The sequence below is a fragment of the Lagopus leucura genome, unplaced genomic scaffold, assembly GCF_019238085.1.
Source record: "Lagopus leucura isolate 7727_CA_CO unplaced genomic scaffold, USGS_WTPT01 161-3_obj-0_obj, whole genome shotgun sequence".
NCBI lineage: Eukaryota > Metazoa > Chordata > Aves > Galliformes > Phasianidae > Lagopus > Lagopus leucura.
Window position 1 is genome coordinate 1 of NW_024969000.1, and position 15,026 is coordinate 15,026.

A 15,026-nucleotide genomic window follows, 5' to 3' on the forward strand; every position below is an offset into this window, starting at 1 on the left:
CGCAGAGGGGGAGACAGCAGAAATGCTTGGGTTCACGCTGACGTTCCTCCACTCGATCCAACTGAGCACCGCGGCGCTCTCTAAAAATAAGCCCGGAGCGCTATGAATAAACCATAAGTTAAGTGCTCTGAGAGCTGATTTACAGCCACGATGGAGCCCAGAAGAGATGCTTTGTAGGAGGCGTTTCACAGCATCTTGCAGGAACGAGAACCAGTTTGGGGCCTGCGTAGCCATTTTTAACCTTAATTCAATGCAAGCATGGAGTTGCACTCCTAACATCCACGGCAGCACGGAGTGCCGCAGGCGATCGACGACGAATGGCACGATAGCATCAGCGCAGGGAAACACCCCGCACAGGGAATAAGGACAAGAATGTTGTAAGGAACAGAGGTGCACACAGAGCTATGCCTGATCCCAAAGCCCTGCAGCTCAGCAGAGGGAAGCCAGCTGAGCCGTGCCGTGCCGGGGCTGCGTCCTGCTGACAGCAGCCCACTCTCCTCTCCCCCTGCACTTGTCAGCAAAGCGCCCCCACTGCCTCCAATCTGAGGCTTCCCGTAGAAGACGGCGATGAAATGGAGTAAGTTCGATGGAGAGATGGCAAAACCGCGCAGGGCTGCAGCACTGGGAAGGGAGGCAGAGGGAGCAGGACTTGCTCTGCCTGATGGCTTTGGGGAACCCGATGGCAGCCCACCTATAGCTGTGGGGTGCTGAGAGGACGGAGGAACCGGGCTGTTTGCAGAGAGAAAGGAGAGAAGAGACAGACCTAACCAGGGACGTTCTGGATGGAGCCAAGGAAATCCTTTTTCTTGGTGGCAATGTTCAGAAGTGGACCAGGGGGCCCACGGAGGCCATTGGATCGCCATCCCTTGAGGATTTCAGGACCTACTTGGACTCCTGATGTCCCTTCCCACCTGAGCAACTGCATGGCAGAATGGGACCCAGCACTGGATACCAATTTAGGTCACGCAGCAGTGATTAATCCAGGAAACAACTCCTGAGACCAGAAGTGGATTCAGCATTCCAAAATGCCGTCAGAGCCACGGCGCCCACCCTTCCTGCAAACAACCCTGGGACAAACACACACAAAGCCCTTGAATTGAAGATGCTGAGTGAAATCCAACAACCTGGGAGACAGAGATGATCTCACAGTGTTTGTTCCTGGCACCTGGAACTGACTCCAGGACACTAACAACACAGGAAATGGTGAAAGAAGACTTTGAAACTAAGCTGCCACCACAGGATCACTGAAAAGAAGAGCTGAAAGGGTTCAGGACGCCAGCCCAGAGAATCATAGGATCATGAAGGTTGGAAAAGACCCCTAAGAACATCAAGACCAACTGTCAACACAACCTCATCGTGCCCACTCATAGAATCCTCAAATCACTGAGGTTGGAAAAGAACCCCAAGATCCCCACGTCCAACCCCATCATGCCATCCCCCCAATGCCCACTGCCTGCGTCCCCAGGTGCCACATCTCCACAGCTCTGCAACACCTCCAGTGATGCAGACCCCCCCTGCTTTCCTGTTCTGACACCCACTGTGATTGCACCTGGCCTGACCTTACCTTCCTGGTCTCCACATCAAAGGGCTCTGGCGTGGGGGTTTTGGCTTTCTGAGGGTCCTCTGGGGGTTGAGAGAGTGCCCGTGGGAGGGCGTGGGGTCTGGAGACAGCGAAATTCATCAGAGGGTAAATCCCATTCCTGGTACAGACACAGAGAGAGGAGACAACCAAGTGAGCCCCGTCCTCCTGCCGCACGCTGAAGGTCTGTTTGTCCATCTGAAGAGCCACAGAGGGGCTCAAACGAGCGACTAAGCACGGTCCTGCCAGCGGGATGCTCCATGCGATGGGATCTGGGGACATCCCAAAACCCACCTGACGTCTTCTAAGAACTTGTCGAGCTCAAGGAACGAGACCTCAGAGTACCTGGGAGGGAAGGATGGGAATGTCACTGCGAGAGCAGGGCAGCAGAGCAGCACGAAGGGCTGACAGCGTGGTCAGGGTGGATGCAGGTCCCGGGCTCACAGCTTGTGCTCCAAACCCTCACCTCCACTGTGCCCCGGGCCGACCCTCACGCCGGATCTCTGCCATCACCATGTTCAGGTCCAGCTCCTTTATCTTCTCCTCCACCACGTTCTCTGGCATCAAATCTAGGGCAGAGCCAGAGAGGGGCATCAGCCGGGAGGTGCTGCAGGCTGGGCTCGGTGCTCGCTGCCATCCTCCATGGCTCCTCCATCCCCCCCAGCTCTGCAGGGACCAGGAGCACGAGCTCAGTGGGGCAGGGCAGCCTCCTGTTACTCACACTGGTTGTTGATGAAGCAGTGTGCTGCCAGCAGCTTCAGGGAATGGACCTCGAAGAGCACGCGGTGGAAGAGGAGGCTGTTGGCCGTCGGCCGCTTGTCGGGGTTGAGGGTCAGGCACGACAGAATGAACTCCTGAGGGTCAAACACAAAGCATGAACTGGGAGCAAAGCCCCATTCCACGTCTGTTCCAGTGCTTGGTAACTGCTGGCGAAGAAATCGTTCCTAATATCCAACCTGAACCTCCCCTGGTGCAACGTCAGGCCGTCACCTCTCATCCTACCCTACCCTACCTACCTGGGAGAACTGTGGAATCACACAAGAGAACGGGGGGAATAGGCATGCACACATGGTGGAATGTTTTGGGGATGAAATGGAGGGAAACAAAAGATGCGTGCTGCTGTCTGAGCCCCGTCCTGGGCTCATACTTCAGCCTGCCCTGTCTTCTCACCAAGACCTGTCCATCAGATATTGATAAGCGTTTATCAGATCCCCTCTTGGCCTCCTCTCCCCGAGGTGCACAGCCCCAGGGCTCTCACGCTCCCCATCAGGAGATGTTCCAACCCCCTCCCATCTCTGCACCCTTTGCTGGGCTCTCCCAGCAGTTCCCAGTCAGCCCTGAACTGGGAGCCCCGCATTGGGCGCAGCGCTCCAGCAGTGCCCCCCCAGAGCAGAGCAGAGTGGGGAGAACCTCCCTGCCCTGCTGGCCATGCTCTGTGCAATGCACCCCACGGTCCGTCGTCTTTTTGGCAATCAGGGCACACTGCTGGCTCACAGTCAGCCTGCTGGCCACTGGAACCCCCAGGTCCTTCTCTACAGAGCATGCACACGTGTCTGCATGTGCACCTACTGGGATCTGGCACCCAGCCTCACTGCTATTCCCAGTGGGACAACGTGGGGACAAGATCTCATCATGACCAGCCGAGCACGAAGGATCCTGGTGCCCTTCAGCCTGCCAGACTGCTGCCCGTGCTCCCAGGAGGCTGCTCAGGGCCACCTGAACCATGTGGGTCCGGCTGTGTCCCGGTGGCTCCATCCCACAGCTCAGCTGCCCGTACTCACCCTCATGTTGGGGTCATCCAGAGAATGCCGTGCCCGCATGATGGCCTCCTCCGAGACCCGCGTGTCACCGTTGGTCTGGATCTCCAGCACTGCCATCTGGGGAAGGAGGAGCACAGCTGTGTCTGCAGGCAGCCAAACCCTGGCTCAGGTCCTCGGGGCCCATTTCTCTACCCCACTGCTGCACAGGTGACACCAACAGCCCCACAGCCCCCTCACAGCAGCGCTGAATGTCCCTGTCCCATGTGCTCCTCCTCCCTGGGGGTGCCACAGCTGAGCCAAAGCAGCGGTGGATGCTCTGCTGAGCCCAGCTGAGCCTCCACCTCCATCGGGGACCCACAGCCAGGTGTGGGGAGCTCCCAGGCAGCCAGTGGGCCCCACGAGGCACAACCCTGCCCCACAAGTGGGGGTCCCGCAGGTTCCCAGGCTCTGCAGCAGCCCAGCCCCGTACCTCCAGTGCGCACATCCCAAAGGAGAAGATGTCCACGGCTGTCCCGTCGGCCTTCTCTGCAGAACCAAACCAGGAGCCCATCAGCCCAGTTGTGGTGGGATTTCTCCCCCCTCACCGGGAGCAGCCGACGTCCCCACCTACGGACCCCTCTCCCCACACACTTCTATCTGTGCCTGCTTCCCTATCCCGCCGCCCAGAGCTCTACACAAACCTTTCCAATTAACTCAAAAGACCCGAGACGGGGCTCACGCTGTGTGTGCACAAGGCACAAAGGCTCCGCGCTCCTCTTTCCCACTCACTGCAACGCTTGACACGCTGCTGAGCACTTCTGAGCCAGAACAGCGATCTGAGGTCGTGCTGAGACCTTGTTCTGAACCACCAACATCCAACCCTCAGCCCATTGCCATGTGGGCACAGCTATTCTCCCTGTGGGCACAGCTATTCCCCACAGCACTGATCAGCGCCTCATTTCACCTACAGCGTTGGCACGACCATCCACAGTCACAAGATCTTCTTTTGGCTGAGAGCTTTAGTTCTAAAGGCACCAAACTACAAACCCGCAGCGGCCAAACGCTGAACCACAGCCCTCCCACAGCCCCCCCCCCCCCCAAACTGAGCCCCACTCACGGCCGTATTCAGGGGGAAAGAAATGCAAATTGCGCAGCTCCTCCCTCTCGATCCGGATGGGGCTCCGCAGGTCATCTGGAAGGGCTGCAGGGGGGCGAGAAATAATCTGAGGCACGGCACTGCAGTGAGCACAGATGGGACTTTGGAGCGTGTCCCTGCCCGTGCACACAGCAGTGTGGACCCACTCCCCCAGGAGATGCCACCGCAGCGGCGGTTCCCTTCCTGCCTGCAGCCCCAGGACCGCTTCTCGGTGCCCAATGGGGACAAAACCCACCCGGTGATGAGATGGATGTGCTGGAGGGGGAGCAGAGGGACACTTACCGTTGGCAAACACCCGGTGCCACACTGCCGGTCAGCGCCGATGCCAAAGGAGACAAGTGAGAAGTGTAGAGCAGGGGACACAAACAGGAGACAAGGTCACACCACACCTCAGAGCCGTAGAATCATTAAGGTTGGACGAACCACTAAGATCATCGAGTCCAACCCCACCCCATCCCCACCATGCCCACTGAGCACGTCCCCGAGTGCCACATCTCCATGGCTCTGTAACGCCTGCAGGGATGGTGACCCCAGCACTTCCCAGGGCAGCCGTGCCAATTTCTGACCCAGCGTTTTAGACACGCTGCAGGGCCTCGGTGTCTCACCTGCAGTGGGGACCTGAGCAACACTGAGCACAGCACCGAGGTGCAGCCTCACCACAACTGAGTACAGAGGGATGAGCACCTCCCGCTCTGCTGGCTGCACTGTTCCTGGCACAAGCCGGGATGCCATCGGCCTCCTTGGCCACCTGGGCACGCTGCTGGCTCACGGTCAGCATCCCCAGTTCCTTCTCTGCTACAGGGGGCACTGCACACGTGTGATGCTCAGTAAATCATCAGGGGACCCTCAGCTCTTACCCTTCCCCACCCCATTCCCAGCCCCAGAGCTTCAGGGTCGCGTCCTACCGGAGCCGATCTTGATGAGCCCGTTGTGCTGGATGAAGATGGTGTCACTGGTGAGGTTGCCGTGGATGATGGGGGGCTCACAGGAGTGGAGGAAGCTGAGGGGCACAGAGCTGCCCTGAGCACTCTGCCCTACGCAGCCCGCGGCAGGACGGCGAGGCAGAGAACTTACCTGAGAGCAGACAGGATCTGCGTGCACCAGCGCTTCCAGGCCTACGGCAGAGAGCAGAGCTGTGTGAGACAATATAGGACCCCCCTATTGCCCCGCAGCTGGGAACCCAGCCCCCCTGCTGCCCTGCAGGGACCACAGCTCGAGGATGAGCCACGCGCTGTCCCAGCTGCAGCCTCCTTTCCAGTCCTGGTTCAGCGAACACCATCAAAGCTGAGAACCTCAGTGCTGCGATCCTCAGTGGCAGACGCAGCTCTGCAGGGCACCAAAAGCCATGGCAGTGTGGACACACGCACTGCAGAGGGGGGCAAAAGCTCGCCATCCTCATGGGGTCCATGCACATGGTTTGTACCAACAGTGAATCCCAATTCTACAGCTGCACTGCTGTGGCAGTGAGCTCAGACTTGGGGGAGGGCAATGGAGTCCAGCACAGATCCCAGAATCACAGCTGGGTGATGCAGGAAGCCACCAGGGGATCATAGAGTCAAGGAGGTTGGAGTCCCCCAAGATCATGTAGTCCAATCTCAACCCATCCCCACCTTGACCATGTCCCCAGGAGGGCATCTCCATGGCTCATGATCACCTCTGGGGGAAGACGACCCCCCCACCTCCCTGGGCAGCTGTACCAATGCCTGACTCTTCTGGAAAGAAACTGTTCCTAACATCCAACCCGAACATCCCTCGGAGCAATGGGAGGCCACTGCCTCTCATCCCATCACTGCTTTCTAAGAGACCCGAGACCCCTCCCAGCAGGCACAGAGCTGCTCCCTCCCGTGGATGCGCTCCTAGGGACCCTACCCTGGCATTCATGGCCTTGTGGTTTTTCTTGGTTTTCTTCAGGAACTGTTTCAGGCTCCCCGAAGACACGTATTCTGTGATGAAAATGACCTGAGGGGGGACAGAGGTGTCGGTTTCTGCCCAGCTCATGTGAGGCTGAGCGTCCTGCTACGTGTCCTGGGGGAATCACAGAATCGTTAAGGTTGGAAAAGACCTCCAAGATCATCGAGTCTGACTGTCAACCCTTCCCCACCCTGCCCACCAAACTATGCCCTCGAGTGCCACATCTCCACGCTTCTGGAAACCTCCAGGGATGGAGACTCCTCCCGGGCAGCCCATAGCAATGCCTGGTGTGTTTCAGAGAAGAAATCTCTCCTCATTTCCAACCTGAAGAAGAGGAATCCTGGGAGCAGGGTGAGCAGAGGACCCCGGGATCCCACCGCCATCCCTCCAAGCCTGGCATCCGACCCCCGCATCCCCTACCCGTGCCTTCGAGTCCTTCACATCCAGCCAGTATTTATGGAGCTTCACGATGTTGGGGTGGTCCACCAGCACCAGCTGCTCAAACATGGTCTTGATCTTCTCCTGTATGCAGAGAAAAGACAGCTGAGATGGCAGCTCTGGGGGCACGGCAGGACATCACAGAGAGCACAGGAAGGTGGGGAGCAGCTCCAGGTCAGGGGAAAAGCTGCTTTTGGGGTACAGAAGACACAGGGAGCCGTGGGCACATTCCTCACCACCAGGGGTGATTACCTCGTGTGCTTTGAAGGCCTTCTTGTCAGTGAAGAGCAGCTCATTCCACACCACCTCCACGCCTTCCTCCGTGTCCATGGCGAGGAAGGTGCTCTGGATGCCCGGCATGTTGCCCTGGTTCACCTGCAAGGCACAAGAATCTGTGAGGCCGTCCATGAGTGCGCCCTGCCCGCAGCTCCCACCCCACGGACAGACTCACGCCCAGCACTACATGGATGTGCACAGATCTCCTGTTCCACCATCCCCATCCACAGGACGCTCAGGCTGGGACACGGGGAGCACCCAGCCCACTGCCTGCCCTGCCCGGCCCTCAGGACTCCCATTCCTGGGGGCTCAGGTCCCTGGGACACGAGGGCACAGAGCAAAGCCAGACATTGGGAGCAGCTCCCAGCACAGCAGGATGTCACCACAAGAGCCACCCAGCTCCAATTCACACCCCATGCGGACCCCGCATCCCAGCAGACATCGGGGAACGTCCCACGCTCTCAGCTGATGGCTGCAGACACAGTGGACAAGGCAAACTGGAAGGTCCAGATCAACCAAAGGCCTCGTCAACATCAAGGAGGCTGTGGATGCCCCCATCCCTGCAGGCATTGGAGGCCAGGCTGGATGTGGCTCTGGGCAGCCTGGGCTGCTGGTTGGCGACCTGCACACAGCAGGGGTTGGAGCCAGGTGAGTGCTGTGCTCCTGTGCACCCCAGGCCATTCTAGGGTTTCTGTGATTCCACGATCTCAGGGTGACTGCGGCCACACCACAACCAGGGGTACATCTGATGAGCTCCCATCCCCTGAGCTGCGACCCCACGCACAGCAACTCTGCCATCAGCAAGGCTGCAAACTGCATCCAGCATCATCATCAGCGACATCAGCGGTGGGATGGAGTGCACCCTCAGCAAGAGTGTGGGTGACACCAAGCTGTGGGGTGCAGCCGACCCAACAGAAGGAAGGGATGGCATCCAGAGGGACCGGGGTGGGCTGGAGGACTGAGCCCATGGGAACCCAGAGAGGTTCAATAAACCCAAGTGCGAGGTCAGCACCTGGGTCACAGCAACCCCTCTATCAGTGTGAGCTGGGAGATGGAAGGGCAGAGCACGGCCCTGCCGAAAAGGATTTGGGGTGCTGGTGGTTGGCAGCTGGGCTCGAGGCAGCACTGTGCCCTCGCAGCCCAGAGAGCCAGCCGTACCCCGGGCTGCATCAGAAGATGTCCGTGTTCAGTGCAGGGCAGTCGGACCACACGGATCCCACAGCTCCCTTCCAACTCAAAGCACCTACGATTCCATGAGGGGGATTCTCCCCCCCTCCCAGGAGCAGAGCATCCCTGCACACCATCAGCCCCGCATCCTCCTCCTGGTGGATTTGACCCCCCGCCTCTTCCGGCACGGCGTGGAGCTGCCGGTGTGCGGATGAATGCAGGATTGTTCTGCTGCTGCTCGGGGCTCGGACGCTGTGGCACGGGGCGGCTCGTGGGCACGGCGCTGGGGGGGTGTGCGGCACCCCGGCTCATTGGCAGGGAACAGATGGGCGCCCGTGGCCCAGTTCCTGCTGCCTGGGCACAAAGAGCTTCTATTACTTGTTCTCCCCCGCCTGCAGGCTCCGCGTGCCTCGCACAGAGCTCAGCAATGGAGCCAGCTGGCCCGGGCTCAGCCTGCATGGGCTCAGCCTGCCTGGGCTCCATGCAGTCAGCTGTGGGGACAGGACAAGGGGATGGCTTTAAGGTGAAGGAGGAGAGATTTGGGTCGGATGTGAAAAGGAAATCGTTTCCCCAGAGGCGGTGAGGCCTTGGCTCTGCTGTCCTGAGAAGCGTGGATGCCCCATTCCTGGAGGTGCTCAGGGCTGTGGACGGGCAGCTGAGCGGGGGGGCACACAGGGGCTGAGGGTCCCTTCCAGCCCAACCAGTCCGTGGTTCTGTGATCCTTAAGGACCTTTCCAACACATCCCATTACACAGTTTTGTGATCTCATTATAGAACGGCCTGGGTTGCACAGGAGCACAGCGCTCACCTGGCTCCAACCCCTGCTGTGTGCAGGTCGCCAACCAGCAGCCCAGGCTGCCCAGAGCCACATCCAGCCTGGCCTCCATTGCCTGCAGGGATGGGGGCATCCACAGCCTCCTTGGGCAACCTGTGCCAGTGCCTCACCGCCCTCTGGGTGATCTTTAAAGTCCTTTCCAACCAATCCATTCTATGACCTACAATTGCATGAGTGCTGGATGGCATAGGGATGCCATAGGGATGGCCCCTATGCTTCCTTCAGTGTCCACTGAAGCTGCTCTTCAGCCCACCTCAAAAATCACCAATGGAAAAACATCTCATGGTCCTGAGAAAAACCCCAAGCTGACAGCAGCGAGCAGCCGCTGTGCGCCGAGGGACACAGAACTCACCCTGAGCAGCAGCCCCACGCACGGAGCTCCCAGCTGCACCACTAAATAAATGCTGTCTGTGATCACAAAGGGCAAAAGCAGCGGCCACAGCCACTGCTGCCATCTCACCCTGCGACTCTCAGGGCTCTCTCCCATCAGTTCTGTGAGGCAAAGCTCCTCCTGCACCGGACTGGGAAATTCTGTGCTCGGGTTGCTTCCAGAAAGGCCCTGGCAGGAGCTGAGGCTGCGTGGGGAGACCATGGGGATGGGTGAGTGGAGCTTACGACGGATCAGATTGCATCTTACAATAAATGGCTCCTTTTGTGCTTCTCACATTACGGAGGCTGAAACTGCAGACAGAAAAAGGTTTGGTGATGGAGCGCCGGGGCCGTGGGGGAGCAGCGGTTCTATCAGGGGGGGGCTGGGGATGCTCACAGCAGCTCCCAGCCGCCCCTCTGTGTTGCAGAGATGCTGAACCAACCCAAACCTCCCCGCTGCCACCTGAGGCCGCTTCCTCACATCCATCACCACCCGCAAAAGAGACCGACCCTCTTCGCCGCAACCTCCCTTCACGTCCCTGCAGATGGGGTCTGCCCTCAGCCTCCTCTTGTGCAGCCCGGGCAGCCCCAGCTCCTTCCCCTGCTCCCCTTGTTGCGTTGTCTGCTCCCTTCTCCAGCTGTATTGCTATTCTCTGCCCATGCACTCTCACCAGTGCTGAGCACTGAGGCTCCCTGGTTCTGATACAACCCCGGATGCCGTCGGCCTTCTTGGCCCCGTGGACACAGGGTCAGCTGGCCCTCACCAGCTCCCCTAAATCCCTTTCCCATCCAGATCTGGCCTCCTGTGTGCACTCAGAACAGCACCAACCCGGAGGGGGGGGGGGGGGGGGGGGGCCGCCTCCTGCCTGCAGGAGCTTTACCCAAAGCACTTGCAAAATTTGGCACGGCTTTGCTGCTTTGTCTCCAAGGCAACTGAGCAGGGCAAAGCCTCAGCGCTCAGCTTGAGCAGCACGGGGGTCACGTCAGCATCCTGGGCTCCCTGGGCAGAACAAAACTCACCCAGCAGCGGTGCCGATGCCTCGGTGATTTGGTGGCCACGGGCATCTGCTGTGCCACAGGTCCCAACCCCGTGGCGTGGAGCAGAAGCCCAGCTGGGGACGTGCAGGGCACAGAGGTGGCGATGCTCACAGCGGGCAAAGCCCACGTGGCTCCCTGTTGGGATTTCTGGGGCTGAGCAGGGAATGCTGTGCCTGGGAGAGCAGAGCAAATCCCAACCTGCTGCTCTGCTCTGGGATCTCATCAGTGCAAAATCTGCACGTGGGTCTTTAGAGACTTTGTTGGAGCTACGGATGGCGCAGAGCTGCACAGGGACACCTCAGTGCAGTGCCTGCGCCCTCTGAGCAGCGCATGCAGGGACGCAGAGCTGTGTCCTGCGGAGGGGAGGAAATGCTGCAACACGGGAATGATGCTTCCATCCAAGTAAAAAGGAAAAGGAGCTCAGAGGGCTGAAGCCACACGGACAGCTGTGCTGCTCACTGAGGGCTGTGGGTGACAGAGAGCACTGGCTGCATGCGGAGCGCAGCTGGAGAAGACCTCCAAGATCCCCAGGTCCAACCCAACCCACCGTGCCCACCTCCCTCAGTGCCACATGCACACAGTGCCAGAACACCTGCAGGGTCGGTGACTGCCCCACTGCAGCCTGTGCCACTGCATCACCACTCTTCCCAGGGAGAAACTGTTCCTTACATCCGAGCTGACCCTCCCTCGTGCGATGCGAGGCCATCAGCTCTCATCCTATCGCTGTTCCCTGGGAGCAGGGGCCAATCCCCTCCTGGCTCCAACCTCATTTCAGGGGGTGGGAGACAGCAGTGAGGTCTCCCCCGAGCCCCCCCTGCCCCAGGTTGCGATGTGCTCAGCTGCCGTGGGACCTCAGCTGGCAGCAGGTGACAGCAGCTGATGGCTGACATCCACCCTCTGCTACCTGCGGTTTGCAGCAGAACAACAGCCTGAGCCCACAGCGCAGAGCAGCAGCAGACGAGGGATCTGAGCTGCCAGATAAACCTGTTTTCTCTGCACGATCGTGTTACACAATGAGCAGGTGAAGGGAACACATGAGATGGAAAATATTTTGATCCTAGTGAAGCATTTGATCCCGCTCTCACAAAAACAAGCGCTCAGCACAAGCTCAGAGCCGGGTGGGCAGAGGGTGAACAGGCTGCCAGCTGCAGGACTTAGCTGAGCCGGGATGGAGGAGAGCCATGCGCAGTCACTGCGAGCTGCTGCAGCTCAACGCCGTGCTGCGATGGAGAGAAATGCTGGGGTGAACAACGCCTGTCCTGCACAGGTGGACCTCAGAGAGGAGAGAGGTGGCAGAACCACGGGCAGAAGAAGAATCATAGAATCATTAGGGTTGGAACAGACTTCCAAGGTCTTGGAAGGTTTGGAGAGCTTCCAAGGTGTCCAAATCCAACCCCCGACACCGAGCCCACTCATAGAATCACAGAATCATTCAGGTTGGAAAAGGCCTCTGAGATCACCCAGTCCAACCATCACAGCTCTACCACCGCAGGAGCGGAGGGGGCCAGGTGCCTTTCTGTCCATGCTGAAGCCTGCCCTTCCTTCTTGCCCTGTACCTGCTGCAGCAAACCTGGGATCCCTGACCTCTGTTCCACTGCTGAGCGGGCACAGAAGTCTATTTTTCCACTGCTCAGATAAGAGCCAGGCACAGTGCTGTGGGCTGAAGGCAATGGCTGGTTGGTACCAGGGCAGAGGACTTCCTCCTGAAGGGCAAAGGAATCACAGATTCATCACAAGCCATGGGGTGGTTGGGTTGGCAGGGTCCTTACAGATCACAGAGCCAGGAGGTGGTTGGGTTGGCAGGGTCCTTACAGATCACAGAGCCATGGGGTGGTTGGTTGGCAGGGTCCTTACAGATCACAGAGCCATGGGGTGGTTGGGTTGGCAGGGTCCTTACAGATCACAGAGCCAGGGGATGGTTGGGTTGGCAGGGTCCTTACAGATCACAGAGCCATGGGGTGGTTGGGTTGGCAGGGTCCTTGTAGATCACAGGGCCATGGGGTGGTTGGGTTGGCAGGGTCCTTACAGATCACAGAGCCATGGGATGGTTGGGTTGGCAGGGTCCTTGTAGATCACAGAGCCAGGAGGTGGTTGGGTTGGCAGGGTCCTTACAGATCACAGAGCCCCATAAAGTGCACAGGGTGACTGTCTGCCCTCTTGCTGTGACTGCAGCACAGACCATAGCTCAACCTGCACGATGCCACTGCTCTTCTTCCTATAAAGCACCACGACCTCACATCTGATCCCCGCATTCCCACACCGGGGAACGCTCCAGCACCGCCTCTCACATCCTTATTGCCCAGTGCCAACGTGTGGAATGGAAAAGCAAACCAACGGCGTTTGCACCATTTTGTGACATGGCTGTGGGCACCTCCTTCGTCCCAGCAGCGCAACACCGACGCTCCCTGTGTGTGCTCCCTGGTTGCAGCGGAGCAAAACAAGGAAGGAGATGAGGGGCACGCGAGGTGCGCAGCCCGAGAGGCTCCTGCACGCTTGGCCACTGCACACAAAAATACCTGCAGGCAAAAACAAGCGGAAGGGCAGAAACGAGCTCGGCGAAAACAGGAAGGGACAGAACACGGAGTGTAATTTTAGCAGCCCTCCTTGGCATGTGGGCCGAGGAGCACAGAGGGAGCAGCTGTGCGCATGTGGGACGCGGTGAGGACAGGAGCAGATGGGCAGCGAGGAGCGCAGCACGCAGCCACAAACTGCAAACTGATGCCGTTCTGGTGGGGAAAACGGATGGCAATCAAGCAGCGTGTGCTGCAGGAGGAAGGAGACCCACCTCAGGCAGCCAACATCAGTGCCTGCCCAGCGCTGAGAACACGGAGCGGGATTGCTGTGGCTGGGGAGGATGGAGGGATCCCAGGGAAAGCTGCACGGAAAGCAGAGCCGAAACAAAAGCTGAAGCACCTCTGTGCATTACCCACACAGACTGGGAAGGGTGTGAGGAGGTCGGCGAGAGCGGCTCAACGTCTGCTTCGCTGCCAAACTGAGGAGAGGCTGCGCTGCCTCCTTCCAGCAAAGGTCACCCGTCGGTGAGCTGCGCCGTCCTGCAAACAAACCCCCTCTGCAAATCGCCCCTGCGATGCCCACGCCTCCATGGGAGCACGGAGAGCTGCGCTGCCACAGAACCGACTGCTGGCTGCGCTCAGCGGGCTGCCAGGACCCCCGCAGGTCAACAAACTGCAAACAAACAAACGCCCCCAAAACGGAGGGAAGGAAAACAGACGGTGTGTGGAGAAGGAGCAAAGTCCTTCAGGCTCCTCGGCTGTGCAAAAACAAAGCAGAGCCCGGCAGCCCGGAGCCCTCCCTCCCAGCAGGGCTGGCAGCAGCACGGCTGTCAGAAATAGCTCCGGTGGCAAAACGTAAATAGCTGGAGGCTTTCCAGCAGCACACATCGCAGCGCTGCTGAGCCTCACCGCAGCCTCCAGGAACGTTCAAAAATGGGGAAGCTGCAGCCCCGCCGTGCGTGCAGACGTCGGGTTGTTTCCCTGCCTTCTGTTTCACTTTGGGGTCTTTGGGAACGCTGCTGAGCCTCCCCACCTGGCACATTTCTCACTCCACTCTCCCTAAAACGTGCTTTTGCATTTCTCCTCTTCCTTCTGCTCTTTCTTTTGCTTTTTTTTTTCCCCGCCCGTCGGGCATAGAGGTGAACCAAAGCTCAGAGTTCAGGGCCCACGCAGTCGTTAACCCTTTCCTGATGGGCACCAACAGTGCACCAAAGTGTCCGAAGGAGGAGATGAGGGGCAGAGCTGCAGCAGCAAATACCCCAGGGGCAGCAGCCCCCTCCCATTGGACACGTGTTTGCAAAAGCAGAGCCACGCGGATACGAAAACATTCATTTTGAGCAACACAGCATCAGTTTGCCAAAGCCCTGCAAAACTTCCAGCAGAAACAAAGCGCTGCTTCGCCGGCCCCGCTGCTCCGACTGCTCAGGAGGGGTGGAAAAAAGCAAACGCAGTCACCAAAGCGATGGTGAAAACAAACTCTTCTGAAGTGCAAACGAGGGGGAGGAGGTGAGGGGGCACCACCTGAGCTGCGCTGACGGGAAGGCATGGAAGGGTTCGCGGCTGCATCTGCACCTCTGTTGCAGAGCACTTGAAATGCTTCCGCTTCCTCATCCACAACTTCACGTGCACCGTAACGAAATGCAACAGGAGAACGCAGAGGAAGCCGTGACGTTCCTCACTGCTGCTCGCACAGCTGCAGAGCGGTGCAACAAAGTCAGCCCTGCTTGCATCTCCGCGGCGCCGCGTGCTGCGTTCATCAGCACTGCACTCCTCGCTTGGAATCCGCGCCACAGCAGCAGAGCCCTGCGTGGGTGCCTGGGGCTTCCTACCCTGCTGGACACAACAGCAGCACCAGCACGGCACCGTGCATCCAGCACAGAACAGCACAGCACAGCACCATGCATCCAGCACAGCGCTATGCATCCAGCACAGTACAGCACAGCACCCTGCATCCAGAACAGCACAGCACCATGCATCCAGCACCATGCATCCAGCACCCTGCATC

The 15,026-nt window shown here is 59.0% G+C and overlaps 1 protein-coding gene across 1 annotated transcript; it reads right to left on the bottom strand.

Annotated features, from left to right (window-relative positions):
• Positions 1–15: 15 nt before the first annotated feature.
• Positions 16–10,104, bottom strand: LOC122193960 (nuclear receptor-binding protein 2-like; the record flags this gene model as incomplete). The annotated part of the gene is made up of 16 exons (XM_042894873.1): positions 9,767–10,104; positions 9,562–9,676; positions 7,076–7,198; positions 6,806–6,907; positions 6,344–6,433; positions 5,549–5,589; positions 5,380–5,474; positions 4,757–4,780; positions 4,436–4,519; positions 3,809–3,864; positions 3,361–3,456; positions 2,301–2,433; positions 2,046–2,148; positions 1,874–1,924; positions 1,565–1,700; positions 16–100 (listed from the first exon to the last, which is right to left on the bottom strand). Coding segments are annotated over exons 1-16 (1,525 nt in total), but the record flags the coding sequence as incomplete, so codon positions are not given.
• Positions 10,105–15,026: the final 4,922 nt, after the last annotated feature.